This window comes from Coregonus clupeaformis, chromosome 29 (assembly GCF_020615455.1).
Source record: "Coregonus clupeaformis isolate EN_2021a chromosome 29, ASM2061545v1, whole genome shotgun sequence".
NCBI classification, from domain to species: Eukaryota; Metazoa; Chordata; class Actinopteri; order Salmoniformes; family Salmonidae; genus Coregonus; species Coregonus clupeaformis.
The window spans coordinates 49,177,826-49,193,577 of record NC_059220.1 but is presented as its reverse complement, the minus strand read 5'-3'; the positions used below and the strand labels follow the sequence as shown (position 1 = coordinate 49,193,577).

The window sequence follows — 15,752 nt, the reverse complement described above, 5'->3', positions numbered from 1 at the left end:
AGTCACTGTCACTAGCCGGCTACTACCCGGTTACTCAACCCTGCACCTTAAAGGCTGCTGTCCTATGTACATAGACATGGAATCACTGGTCACTTTAATAATGGAACACTGGTCACTTTAATAATGTTTAAATACTGTTAAAACTCATTTCATATGTATATAGTGTATTCTAGTCAATGCCACTCCGACATTGCTCGTCCTAATATTTATATATTTCATAATTATATTATTTTACTTTTAGATTTGTTTGTATTTTTCAATACTACTGCACTGTTGGCGCTAGGAACACAAGCATTTCGCTACACCCGCAATAACATCTGCTAAATATGCGTATGTGACCAATACAATTTCATTTGATTTGTAAAGTGTTGGTCCCATGTTTCATGAGCTGGAATAAAAATTCCCCTAAATTTTCCATACGCACAAAAACCTTATTTCTCTCAGATTTTGTGCAAAGATTTGTTTACATCCCTGTTAATGAGCATTTTATCCTTTGTCAAGATAATCCATCCACCTGACAGGTGTGGCATATCAAGAAGCTGATTAAACAGCATGATCATTACAGAGATGCACCTTGTGCTGGGGGTAATAAAAGGCCACTCTAAAATGTGCAGTTTTGTCACACAACACAATGCCACAGATTTGTTTTGATGATGAAGGTTTGAGGGCTTATGCAATTGGCATGCTGACTGCAGGAATGTCCACCAGAGATGTAATGTTAATTTCTGTGCCATAACCCGCCTCCAACGTCATTTTAGAGAACTTGTCAGTACGTCAAATTGGCCTCACAACCGCAGACCACACCAGCCCAGGACCTCCACATCCGGCTTCTTCACCTGCGGGATCGTCTGAGACCAGCCACCCTGACAGCTGATGAAACTGAGGCATATTTCTGTCTGTCATGAAGCCCTTTTGTGGGGAAAAATTCATTCTGATTGGCTAGGCCTGAGGCCCCTGCCCAGTAATGTGAAATCTATAGATTAGGGCCTAATGAATTTATTTAAATTGATTGATTTCCTTATATGAACTGAAACTCAACAAAATCTTTAAACATGTTGCCCTTATATTTTTGTTAAGTATATGATGTTATAGGTGACTGAATTGACAATATAGGATGTTATAGGTGATGAAGTAGCCTGTTACCCACCTCGGTCGATCTGCTCTGCAGTTGATGCTCCTGGACAGGTCGTCATCGCTGTCGTATCTCCGGGGGTTGTCAAAGAAATAGGCCCTGGAACTGAAGCTGTTGCTGTTGATCATTCCTCCTGGTGCCTGGGGAAAAGGACACACTTTCAGTTTAATAAGTACTTTCTGACAAGAAAAACATGCCTTTATATAGACTTTATATGTGCTTACACCATAGTAATAACACTTGAATTATCCTTGTAAGTACATCGTTTTCGGTACATGTGTATGGGACCAAATCGTTTCCTACTCATTTGTGTTTCGAAGTTAGTGTAGTTGTAACTTTCACCTGTCTGGTAAATTAATGTTTTCAAACTAGATGAGATAAAATAAAGGCCCCTTAGAACCCCATGCTGTTTTAAACTACCCTGAACTGAGGCAGGCAAACATTTGACTAATGTGCATTCAAACACATATATGATTCATGTGAGCTCCTTGATTGGCTGGTTTACACAAAGTCAATGGCCGTACTTCACTTTTACGTCACAACGTAAACACCACGTTGCACTCTGGGATCGATAGGGGTGTAAATTCTTACACTGAGGTGAAACTCGTGGTCCGGAGCCAACACAACAGCATGCCCAAAGTAGACTGCTGTTTACCGTACTGCCGGTCAGACTCCAAACGACACAACGTTACATTTCACCGACTACTCCAAAACAGCAAGCAATTTGGAACACTAATTCGGAACGACAGACTAAAAAGTAGTAAAGTTATGTAGCCTGTATTTTGAGCAGGGTGCCAGGTCATACGACCAGAATACGCCAACAATATTTCCCTGGTCCAAAGATTAGCCTGACATAATAGAAACACACAACCTGACCTACCCCAATGCACAAATTTCCCTGACTGAACCCCAACTTGACCCATCGACTGTAAAAGGATGCAGCTGCGCCCAGACAAAGAGGGCGATCTGAGGTAAGTTAGTTTAACTGCTTGCTGCTGTTAGTTAGCTAGCTAACATATATATTTGTACCTAACCAGGTTGCTTAAGATGCTCCTTTTGCAGCCAACAATATTATTAAAACACGCATCATGAAGCGGGTGTTTTTGCTTTATCCAGCCCAGTACCTGAACGTGGATTGTGCCTGGCTTTATCAATGATTGAGCTGGCTTACAATACACAGCTTCCAAACCACATTTTCTTTATTTTTCACAAATGTTGAGTAATGACCAAGAACTGCAAGAGAATGATTAGGTAACTAGCTAGGTACTCTGAAAATAACAGGCTATTCTAGTCCACACGTTATGGTGACTTACCTTTAGTGACTTACCTGGCTTTAGAGTAGTTCATGAGTGAAGAGAGGCTGTCATAATAGTGCCATACAGAAAACTGTCTGAGGCAGGGATGTGCAGCCCCCATTTTGAAGGCCCTCGGATCAGTCTAGGTCTCAACTTACTGTTGCGAGTTAGGATAGTGCATTAGCAGTTTCTCTTGTTATATCAGTCATTGATAGTCAGTCAATTAGCCCATGTCAGCTAACCTGTTTTAGATTGCTAAGTTAGTTTAGCGGCCAGCTATCTAAACTTGTTATCATGCTTGAATTACTATCCGGGTGGCCCCCATTGACTTTGTTAGTCAGATATCATTAAAAACTGCAAACATTTCTCTCCAGCCTATGGCCAAATTTGCAGAATTGCAGGAAATTAGCTGTAAAACAGCTCATTTTCCTCTCAGCCCCAAGGCAAAATAAGTAGAACTGCACAAAATGAACTCTAAATCTTAAGAAATGTATCTCCGCTGTCAAGAGGAGGCCACTAAAATGTTTTGCTACGCATTCATGAAGTCATGCTACCTATCACACCTCAAAAAGCAGGCTGGACAATGTGACTTTCATGAGTTTGGGGTGTTGATGTGCAGGTCTCAGGTTTGATTCCAGTTTGGGGCAAGGACGAGATTCTTGTCTGTTTCACATGCATTCGTTATTACCAAAGTCGTTAAAAGGGAAATAGGATTAGGCCCAAGCCTCGTAGGCCTAATAACTTACCTCTATAATAACACCTTGTGGTGTAGATCATTTGTGTGCACATGCACATGCATCTGTGTTTATTATATTAGTGACCTAGTGTTATTGATTCTGAGAGAAGCAAGAATAATATCTCCTCAATCTCTTTCAGGCTCCTCCTGGTTCCGTGCAGACAGTGGGAGAAGGCACCTCAAGCGCTGTGGAGACAGTAAATGATGTAAGATCAGTTAAACATTAATTGTACTGTACTACAGGTATGTTGCAGGTTGTATTTTCCTAATTGCAGTGTAAAGTATTTGAAATAGCTTCTGTTCTCACTCAGAACTGGTGTGTGTGTATGTGAGAGAGAAACTGGTGAGAATTGGTGTTATTGTTTCTGAGAGGAGCAGAAGAGGAACACCTTCTGTAACTTTCAGGCTCATCCAGGATCACTGCACACAGTGGGAGAAGGTACCACAAGCGCCATGGAGAATGTGAAGGACGTAAGAACCGTTAATCATTGTTTTCTGACTATACAATGCAAAATGAAAAGGATCAAACTTACATAAGGAGTCTAATTAGTTGAATCAAGGCCCTTAATCTCTTTTTTAGGCTGATGTACGCTACTACCCCTCCACAAAGCTACGGGTCAGCGACGACCTACACCAGCTGCTGAACAGCATCATGACCTCCTTGACTGCCGCAGAGTGTCTAGATGACATTACGAACTGAAATAACTGTTGGTGGTAACCAAGCTGTTAATGGGGGTAAAAGAACAGCTTGACACTGTCCACTCCATATTTGATTGCTGGCACACTCTCTAACCGGGATGTCCTGATGTAAATGATGCTCCTGATTAACCCTGCACTCTTCTCCTTTCCTGCACATATTTTGGCTAAGCTTGTTGATATCCTTCCTTTCTTGTTCTGGAACCAAAGCCTGTTTCTTGCCTGGCCAATGGTGTCGTTTCGAATCTTATCCCTTTGCTCCCTTGTCACCTACGAATACAGTGAACACCATTTTTTTAAGGACACCAAATGTCCATGGTACATAAAGGTGTGGCTTGCATGATCTACTACATTTACATTGACATTTTAGTCATTTAGCAGACGCTCTTATCCAGAGCGACTTACAGTTAGTGAATGCATACATGTTTTTTCTTCATACTGGCCCCCCGTGGGAAACTAACCCACATCCCTGCCGGCCAAACCCTCCCCTACCTTGGACGACGCTGGACCAATTGTGCACCACCCATGGGTCTCCCGGTCGCGGCCGGCTGCGACAGAGCCTGGACTCGAACCAGGATCTCTAGTGGCACAGCCTTAGACCACTGCGCCACTCGGGAGTTACTACACAGCTCTACTGTGTCCTAGCTAAATTCCCAACATGTCCCTAATCATCCCCCACATTCCTAATTGGCAAATATCACTCCTCATCTCTCCACCTGATAGCTGATGTGTGGTGAGCATTCTGGCACAAAATGGTTGCCGTGCATTGCCCAGGTGGGTGGCACACATTGGTAGTGTATGAGGTGAGTTTCCCAGTAACTATGTAAAGCGCTTTATGTACCTCAGTTGGAAGAAAGGCACTATATAAATCCAATCCATTATTATTATTATTATTATTATTATTATTATTGTGTGTGGCAACTCCACACCTGAACCACAGTGCAATGTGCCTGCTAAGTCTTGTCTTATTGAATAGTCACTGGTCTGCATTCCATTGTGGTAAAGGTGTGGAGGTGAATAATGTTTAATCAAGCAAGCCACACCTTTATGCACCGTAGCCATTATGCATCTCCAAGAACAGTGTTAAATGGGTCAATTATCCCTGTGTTGGATGTCAAACTAAATGGAGTTCACTAACCTGTAACTAGTCTTAATCTCTCCTTTGCTGGCAGGGTCAGTGCTTGAGTTCAGGATCTGATAGAAGAAACACATGTTAATATTTCATCACTTTAGTTAAAAGGGATACTTCGGAATTTTGGCAATGAGGTCATGTATCTATTTCCCCAGAGTCAGATGAGCTTTGGCTCGCAAAACTACCTCTAACTTCCTTCATACTGGACACAGAGACATACAAATGGTATCCACAAATTCATCTGACTCTGGGGAAGTAGATAAAGGGCCTCATTGCCAACATCCCCAAGTATCCTGTGATGGAAATGTGTATGTTTGTGCTTTTCTATTAACCAATTTCTGTGTTCTGTTTGTGCTTTTACATAACCAATTTCTGTGTTCATGCAAGTGACTGATTGAACGCCTGGGAGAAATCCTCACTGTAGTATCTGCAATTTGTCAGTACGCCCAGACCCTTGTTTTGAGAACGATATCTCAGTTTCAAGGTCTCAGCTTGGAGAGAAGAAGCCTTGTGAGGTATTGGTCTGCCACATGCATGAACCAGTATTGGTCGGTCACATGAATGATAGCAAACGTTAATGATAAATGAATTATGAATAATGAATAAGGTAAATCATGCAAATATCACTTTCCGTGTAAGTATATAAGAGAACTAACGGGACTGCCCCGTGAGAGCTCCTGATCGACATGTGTACATATGGTGCATTGAGTTGGTTGTAACCTCTCCCGCATGTTGATAATAAACAATGATTCATTTAAGATTGACTTTGAGTGTCCCTGTGTGTAAGAATTTCCACAACAATTTGGCATCATGAAAAGAACAAGATGATTGATTATGCCTGCGGAGCTTTCCAGTGGGGGTCTGTAAGGAAAACCGGTGGCGCTTTTATGAAATGTGAGGGAAATTCCCGTCTGACCAAAAGATGACGAGACCCTCCCAGACCAGACCCTTTAGTGAGCTGCCCAGGAGGAGACACATCATCCGCGGACAATTGAGGCACGGCAACTGATTTCAGTAAGTCCATTTAAATGAATCTGTATAAAAATAAAAATATGATACAAAATAAAATCAAGGCGAGTAAAGCATAAAAAGGTACCTATAGTCTTATAGAGAGAAGGCTATTCACCAGTCTTATGAGAAGACTAGAGCGAGGGCGTAACGGTACCATGGAAAGCCCCGCTGACAGCTGTCTGTAGACATAAGAAATGTCTACGTGGTCTGCAGCCACTATAAATAACACAAGGTGTTTTTGAATACGGGCTGTTATTTATATGTAGAGGAAGTAGCGGCAAAATAACCATTGAAGATACATATGGTACATAGCAAGTAACGACAAGAGAATTGTTGAAGATGCACATGAATAATAAGGGAGATTACCGAGTGTGTTTGGGAATAGTACTAAGTGAATGTGGATGTGAAGGTTGTGTGATTGTGAGATATTACATATTAAGCTGATTGAAATTTGGATAATAAATGGATTGAAATTAGTACTATTAAGATAGAAATTTGGATTGAAAGTTGGAAATTAAGCTGATTGAAATTTGGATAACAAGATTGAAATATGGATAATAAGCTGATTGAAAATTGGATAATAAGAGATTGAAATGTAGCTATAAATTACTTAGTGAATAAGAGCTGTCAGGGTACTAGCTCACGTGTGAAAGAGGTGACTGAATACCCCAACCAGTTCTGTGTGAGCTAAGTTTTTCGATCTGTAACGTTATCTAGGGCTCTGTCCAACACCGCCCGTTGGATCTACAGGTAGAGGATAACATGTCTCAGAAATCTCATTAGAGTTGTCTCAGAGGATAACATGTCTCGATTAGTGACGAGGATAACGTGATAACATGTCTCATTAGAAGATAACATGGCTCATGACTTTAGATTACATGAGGATAACATGACTCATCAGTGGAGTTTGATGGTATAACATTATGTATTTGGAGATATGAAAGGAGAAAGTACTATTCCCGAATATGCTGTTAAATAGAACACTAGAGTGAATATTCAAACCCCTGTATGAATAGAACACTGGTGTAGAGGGGGAATTTGTGATTTAACACAAATGTATACTGGGTTACTAGAGATAAAGTAACATAATATTGAGTATAATGGGTTACTAGAGATCTGATGAAGTACAATAGAAAAAAAAAAATAATAAAAAAAATTTTTATATATATATATATATATATATATATATATACACATTCAACTTGCACACCCACACGTAGACATATGTAAGTGGTGTAAAAAGTATTCTGAGAAATGTTCAGGGTGGTCCTGTTTATCATTTGATAAAGATAAGGTTATGGCATTGTACAGGACTTGATTTACCCTAACCAATAAAACTATAAATAGAACCAATGAATGTTGAGCATGATTTTCTGTTAACTAAACTTAAGGCTACAATTTATTGTACTCCCAATGGCGTTTTAGTTGATATCCCAAATGATGACGTTCTAAACCAATTTGTGAGTAGGCAAAATGGAAACTGCATCTATTTCCCCGTCTATGCTGTCTCAGGTGCCAGACTTATTATGGACCGAGTGCTCCATCTACAGGGGACTGATAGAGAGTGCCAACCCAGTTAATACATATTGATCCCTCCAAAGCATTACATGTTAATCTTAAAATAATATACATTTAATAAGTGGAAGCAGAAAGTGAATATCCAACAGAAATGTGAAATAAATATATAGAGTAACATTGTTAGGGTAGACTAAAATGAAAACAATGCCTTCCAATATGGAGAAAGTTATTATGTTTGTGTTGTTTTGTTTTAAACCTTGCAATAGGGGAAAAAGCAGAACATTGTTTGAGAGTGATCCAGGTTTATTAGCAGTAGTGATTGAGGTCTTCCTATTGGGAAGAAGGGAGTCCTAGTTGAAGGAAACAAATATGGAGACTAGTGAAAGTAACAAAGTCAATGGTAATTGGCTTTCAGATAGCATTCTAATAATGTGATGTCTTAGTAATTTGAAGAAGTAAATGTTTCAATATAAGGTCACAGCATTCTAATAATGCAATATCTTAGTAATTTGAAGAAGCAAATGTTTCAATATAAGGTCACATGACGAACAGAGGGATTGAGCATTGGGACTGATATTAAATTAGAGGTCGCTCACTCTTCAAGGCCTGGTCCACTGCTCTCGTGTTTAAGTCATCTGTTGTTTGGGTTAGAGATAAGCTTCATGTGGAACAATAGATAGCCACCAGTACACACTGAACTCAAACAAGCTGTAAGAGAGACAGTGGGAAAATTTGGGACAGAGGTATGAATAATTGAATAAGACACGTTTTTCACAATTTACTTCTCAATTCTATAGTTTGGGTAGGACCAGTGATTTAAGAAAGAAGGTAACATCATCTAAACCAATAATCTGTTTCCATTACGTGGAACTGTGTCCAGTGATTTAAGTAAGTAATGTCATCTAAAACAATAATCTATTTCCATTACGTGGAACTGTGTCCAGAATGAAGTAGATCCAAGTAAATGTTTTAAGTACAGAATATTGAGCTGATAAGCCAGCACCAACTTTTTGAAGGTCCTAGCAGATCTGTTACACTACAGGTTCCATATTCTGACTAGTTTATGTCCCAAGGACAGTTTGTACAGAATTGTATTTCAATGCAACAGGTCAAACTGCCAATTATTACAAGAGAGGGGCTCTGGGATTGTTTACTTTAGAAGGTGCCTATTCAGCTTGACGGGACACTGTATCATCTGATATCTGAAGTATAATTCTGTATATGACTGATTGAATGTCCGCTACCAAGTTCTCTTTCATGTTTATCAACGATTCTGTATCTCTCCCTTTGAAAGTCTTCCAGCTGTTAAGGGAGCTCCCAAATTAAGTAAGGCCTAGCCATTTTGTTTGTGTTTACCCTACAATTTTTACCACACACACGCCAGCACCCACACACAACCCACCTGTTAATGAATATTTGTTAGTGGTTAATACTCTGTTTGAATTATTGTGTGGGGTCTTTTAATTTTGGGAGGTTTTAGTGGGTTTTTCACGTGTTAGAAAGGATGCTTTACACAAATGAAGTTGTCTGAAGTTTCTATTGTCAGAGTTTTGGTCGCACACATGTAAATTCTCTTGGTGTTTTTCAGCGTCAGTAGAAAGGCCTCTTTAGTGTCCTTAGTTTTCATAAGTGTGACCTTAATTGCCTACCGTCTGTAAGCTGTTAGTGTCTTAACGACCGTTCCACAGGTGCATGTTCATTCATTGTTTATGGTTCATTGAACAAGCATGGGAAACAGTGTTTAAACCCTTTATAATGAAGATCTGTGAAGTTATTTGGATTTTTACGAATTATCTTTGAAAGACAGGGTCCTGAAAAAGGGACGTTTTTGCTGAGTTTATGTGTATTGCTGTTGTTGTTTTCTTTTCTTTGTTTTTGTCTTGCTTCAATAACAAATCTCACCAGATTGGGTCTGCTGGATGGTCGGGATTTCTCCCTAAGGATTAGCCCTCTAACTCCCTGACCCTGTAAATCTGCGGTGAGATCGCCAAGATGATAGGGGAGTATAAGCCAATTTTGGGAATAAAAATGGTTTCAACTCTGTGTTGTTATTCTCTTTGACATTTGTTTTAGAAATCTGTATTAAGAATATTGGTAGTAGTAATAATTTGTCATACAGTAAATAATTTGTCTGGATTTCCTGAATCAGGTAGTAGTAATAATTTCTCATACAGTAAATAATTTGTCTGGATTTCCTGAATCAGAAATGCCCTAAACTAAACTGTTGTTCTGGTCTGTCCTCTCTCGAGGTAATGGCGAAGGTGACCACAGATGGTATCTAGATGCATGGAAGGGATAATTTGACCAAGAACAGTGTGAACCTCCACCCCCCCTAACCAGCTGAAGCAATGGCGACAATGGCGTTCAGTATGGTCCTTCAACACTTCTACCGTGAGACCTGAGTCCGAGCCAGCAACCTGTACACAGCATCCAGTCAAAGCTATCACCTGCCTTTTCTCTCATGCCTTTTCTCTCAGGAGTGTGACATGAGTCCACGTGGAGTGAGCATGGAGAGAGATCCTGTCAAAACTTGCTGGTGTACTGGTAGGAAAATGGACAAGACATAATGGACTGTAAAGGACAGTGGCGGCTGAGGTGAGAGACATTATCAAGGGCCATCCCCTTTAAACATGTGCCATTGGGAGGACGAACTGAAACAGTATCTGAAGAAGAACATGAAGAAACGCCAGAAGGATGAGTGCCGGGAAGGAGGGGTGTGGTCAACCTTGCCCGTAATTGATTTGGCTCATCCAAAATGGTTTATTTGGGATATCAGGTTGATTGTGGAGGTCTGCACAATGCGAAATGTATAGTAATTTAGACTAAGAATGCATTGAGATACCAATCTGTTATTACCACAAGTGATGAGAAAAGTTAACGCTACATTTCATTTACATTTCAGTCATTTAGCAGACGCTCTTATCCAGAGCGACTTACATGAGCAATTAGGGTTAAGTGCCTTGCTTAAGGGCACATCGACAGATGCCCTTTCACCTAGTCGGCTCGGGGATTAGAACCAGCGACCTTTCGGTTACTGGCACAACGCTCTTACTCACTAAGCTACCTGCCGCCCATGCTAGAAATATAAGATGAATATACTGTATGTCAATGTAAATGTACATCCTGCCAGTATCGGTGTGTGCTAAGTTGAGGGTCTTAAATTAAAGTGATAGAACCGACGTGAAGCACTAAGGACTGTCATTCTAAATTTGGGTTATTATGATTTGGAAAGGTGAGGCTTCTAGAGACAGAGCTATGCCCCTAAAATGTGAGGAGAGCCACTAGATTGTAGCTTGGGCTAACCTTGCTCCAATCTCATTCTTATCAAGGTTGGTATGAAACTTTTATAACGTGTTCTCTCTCTCTTCCCTGTGAAAGTCAATAGACCAAATTCAGGAGATCTCTAGAGACGTAGAGAAAATTGCAAATGCTAAAAGAATTGCGTAAATTGGCTCTGCAAATCGGGAGGCTCTTGACTATCTTTTGGCAGGTCAAGGAGGCACTTGTGCAATCATTGGCGATGTATGTTGTACTTTTGTCCCAGATCACTCTTCTAATATGACTGATCTCACCGAATACATTGCCACCGTTGTTAAGAATAATTCCCCACAACCAAGAGTGGACGCCTGCAACTTGGTTGGAATCCCTGTTTGGAAGTTGGGGATCCCAAATTGCCAAATGGGCTGCAGCGTGTGTGTTTGTCTAAATTGTGTTATTTAACATGCTGTGTATGTGTGTGATAAATTCACTCCTGTTAATAGAAGTATAACCTTTATTATGATGATAGTATTACCATACTAATTAGATTGTATAACCCAGTATGAAGGGTTTGAAATGATGAAGTGTCTGGTTTTTTTCTGTGTTGATTTCCCTTACTTTAATAGGAGTATAGAATATTTTGATATAGAAGCTAAAATCTAAATGCTTACATTAAAATGTAATGATTATTTTCAAACAAGTGATAAGAGGATGGAATGTGATGGACATTTTTATGTTTGTGCTTTTCTATTAACCAATTTCTGTGTTCTGTTTGTGCTTTTCTAATAACCAATTGCTGTGTTCATGCAAGCGACAGATTGAACGCCTGGGAGAAATCCTCACTGTAGCATCTGCAATTTGGCAGTACGCCCAGACCCTTGTTTTGAAAACGATATCTCAGTTTCAAGGTCTCAGCTTGGAGAGAAGAAGCCTAATGAGGTATTGGTCTGCCACATGCATGAACCAGTATTGGTCACATGAATGATAGCAAACATTACTTATAAATTAATTATGAATAATGAATAAGCGAAATCATGCAAATATGACTTTCTGTGTAAGTATATAAGAGAACTAACGGGACTGCCCCGTGAGAGCTCCTGATCGACATGTGTACATATGGTGCATTGAGTTGGTTAGAACCTCTCCAGCATGATGATAATAAACAATGATTCATTTAAGATTGACTTCGAGTGTCCCTGTGTGTAGGAATTTCCACGACAATCCCTTTAAATAAATTACAACGTCTTAAACTTCACCAGGAAGCAATTTGATGGGACAAGATGAGATAGTAGTCTTACATAGAGTAGTCCGGTGTCATGGTGTTTTGTCTTTAGGATCCACAAGGCCTCTGTTGTTTTGGTCATGTTAGGCCTTGGTCATTTACAGGCTTTGTACTGGCTGTACCCCTCCGATGCCCTTTTCCTGACCACTGTCAGGCCATACACATGTTCATGCACATGTCGCGCGCCTAAAATAATGGAAATTAAAAGAGGACATTCTTACAATATTTTTGTATGATTAGCCTATTTGTAGTTTGCTAGGATGTGGGCCGGCCCAATCAATATTACTATATTTACTGTATAGGAAAATCACTGACGCAGGTCAGGAGACTTACCTATTCTTACTAGTATTGCTAGTATTTTTCTTCGCCTTTCTGGAGGGCTGGTGCCATCTCTGCTCCTGGGAAGTGCAGCTTGGGGGTGCAGTGTTGATGTCGGTGCTGATTGTTTCCAGAAGGCCAAACAGAAGTCCAGCCACATGATTGCACTTCTCACCTGCCCCAGCCACACTGGTACAGTGGGCCCTTGCCACTGATCCTGTGTTATGGATGACCAGTCCAGTTTGGTAGTTTTTTTCTTTAAATGAGGCAAGGACTTTGGCCCTGCCATGAGTAGCATCCTGCACATTGTTGAGTTCCACCTCAATCACATGGGTTGACCTAAATACATTGTACCCCTCCTGAGAGGCTTCTCCGCCACAGGTAAAAACACAACATTTACATCACTCTCCTCCCCAGACTTAACTTCCTCCTCCTTGATTCCTATCATTCTCTTTGTGAGGAAGTCCACTATTGAGCTTTAGGAGAATTAGTCTGGGATGTTCAATGTATTACCCCCCCCAATTCCCTGCCTTTGGAGGGGGTATACTGTCCTTGGCATAGGGGTAGCTTATCTCCTTATCTGGATCAACAATACAGAGGGGCAGGCCACTATTCTGAAGATCCCCTACTCTAAAATACCAGATACAGAATACTTAGCTAGGCTATTTGCTATGGCTTGTGTTTAAGTCTATAACATTGGACCTGGGTATAAGACAGAATTGTGTTGGACAAATGGTAGGTAGAGTGAGAAGACAACCGTTCATTGGTAAAGTTAGCTAGCAAGCTGGCAACGGTGAACTCCGTTAGATAACGTTAGCTAGCTAGCTACGCTACCAGTATAATCAACCAGCTAACCTTGTTACTAAACATTTATTAGACTCGCTTTAACTATGAAATCCCTCTACATTGTAGCCAACGTATGAGACACTTGTCATCATGATCTTCTCTAACTGGTGTTGGAAGGGATCCCCCTTCATGTCTTTTTCTCAAAGTCTTAGCGCAGACATGTCAGCTACCTATTGAATTGCTCTGTTTACCTTTTGAATTTGATGGAATTTACCCCCCTATCGATCCTAGAGTGCAACGCGTTGTTGACATTATGATGTAAAAGTGAAATAAGGCTTTTGTCTTACTAGGTTCTGATTGGGCCTCTGTACCCTGAAGAAGACCACAACCAGACTGGTGGGCAGCAGCTCCCAGAAAAAGAGGATGATCCCAAAGATAATGTAGCCCTCTCCACTGATCTTCTCTATGTCTGCCTGGAATGACAACACACACATATCCAGCAATTAGATAAATGAAACAGACAAACACACACACACCAACCAGAAAGATTAAACACAGAAAGAGGCAGATGTTGGGGGACAACAAGACAGCGACACTGACAGAGATTGACAGCATGTATACAGAGGGATTACCGTGATGACAGGATATTTACACAGACACAGTGATGAGAGTGATGAGCATGTATACAGCTTAGAGCAAGGATAAAGACATGTAGACAAGTATGTCGACTGAGAACAAAATATACCTTAAGATTATCCCTCAGATAATCACAAATACACACACTGACACAATGGTGTATACTACAGCCTGATAAATTCAATCAAACCAAGATGGATAGATTAGATAGTAGACAGAGGCAGGTAGCTTAGTGGTTAAGAGCGTTGTGCCAGTAACCGAAAGGTTGCTGGTTCTAATCCCCGAGCCAACTAGGTGAAAAATCTGTCGATGTGCCCTTGAGCAAGGCACTTAACCCTAATAGCTCCTGTAAGTCGCTCTGGATAAGAGCGTCTGCTAAATGACTAAAATGTAAATGAAACAGAAACAAAAGACACATGAGTGTGTGTGAGTGTGTGTGTGCTTAAATGTGTCAGACAGACACATTTAAAGCAATAAACCAAGACAGACAGTCAACCAAACACACAGTGGCCCCAGATGACCTATGGGAAATATGGAAACCTCCAGTACAGGGGTTGAGCCCAGATCTAGGTCACTAGCACCAGGCAGCCCTTGGCTGTGCTCCCCCTATAGACAAACAAAGAGCCCATATCCTCCCAAATCCCCTATGGATTGTTGCTGCAGCAGCCACAGAGCTCTCAGCCACTCAGCAAACAGATCTGGATAGAATGGCTCTGTCATCAAAGCCTGATGGACTGAGTGAAATCAAGCCAAGTGTCAATTTAGAAGGGAGACAAGGGAGAACGGTCGTAAATATGGGATATATGTACAGATTCACACAGAGGGACCCATATACACATACTGTACATACAGTGCCTTCAGAAAGTCTTCACAGCCCTTGACTTTTTCCACATTCTGTTGTGTTACAGCCTGAATTTACAATGGATTAAATTGAGATTGTGTCACTGCCTACACACAATACTGCATAATGTCAAAGTGGAATTATGTTTTAAGAAATGTTTACTAATTAATAAAAAATGAAAAGCTGAAATGTCTTGAGTCGATAAGTATTCAACCCCTTTGTTATGGCAAACCTAAATACGTTCAGGAGTAAAAATGTGCTTAACGAGTCACATAATAAGTTGCATGGACTCACTCTGTGTGCAATAATAGTGTTTAACATGATTTTTGAATGAATACCTAATTTCTGTACCCCACACAATTATCTGTACGTTCCCTCAGTCGAGCAGTGAATTTCAAACACAGATTCAACCACAAAGACAAGGGAGATCCCGAGTTGAACTCATAGTTGACCAAAGTTACCTCGCTAACTTCCGGTAGACAAGATGGCGTATTGAATACACAACGGTGCGAATCACCTCAAGATAAAAACATAATATTCAATATCAGTAAGATAGACTAAATATTAGCACTTCATACACTACCGTTCAAAAGTTTGGGGTCACTTAGAAATGTCCTTGTTTTTGAAAGAAAAGCAATTTTTTTGTCCATTAAAATAACATCAAATTGATGAGAAATACAGTGTAGACATTGTTAATGTTGTAAATGGCTATTGTAGCTGGAAACGACAGATTTTTAATGGAATATCTACATAGGCGTACAGAGGCCCATTATCAGCAACCATCAGTCCTGTGTTCCAATGGCACGATGTGTTTGCTAATCCAAGTTTATTATTTTAAAAGGCTAATTGATCATTAGAAAACCCTTTTGCAATTATGTTAGCACAGTTGAAAACTGTTGTGCTGATTAAAGAAGTAATAAAACTGGCTATAACCAGAATAGAAAGAGGAGTGGAAGGCCCCGGTGCACAACTGAGCAAGAGGACAAATACATTAGTGTCTAGTTTGAGAAACAGGCGCCTCACAGGTCCTCAACTGGCAGCTTCATTAAATAGTACTAGCAAAACACCAGGCGTCAAGGCGACTCCGGGATGTTATAGGTAACAATCCTAC

General features: G+C 40.5%; 1 protein-coding gene across 6 annotated transcripts in view; it reads right to left on the bottom strand.

Moving 5' to 3' along the window:
* LOC121545173 (G protein-coupled receptor 137Ba) overlaps positions 1-15,752 on the bottom strand; it is a 68,704-nt gene that overhangs the window by 3,944 nt on the left and 49,008 nt on the right. For 2 of the 6 annotated variants that reach the window (XM_041855622.2, XM_041855623.2), the window contains exons 5-6: positions 13,512-13,637; positions 1,148-1,272 (exon numbers count right to left, since the gene is read on the bottom strand). In XM_041855622.2, the coding sequence (XP_041711556.1) occupies positions 1,148-1,272; positions 13,512-13,637 (251 nt within the window). The other 4 variants (XR_005996206.2, XM_041855625.1, XM_041855624.2 and 1 more) reach the window with 4 other exon arrangements.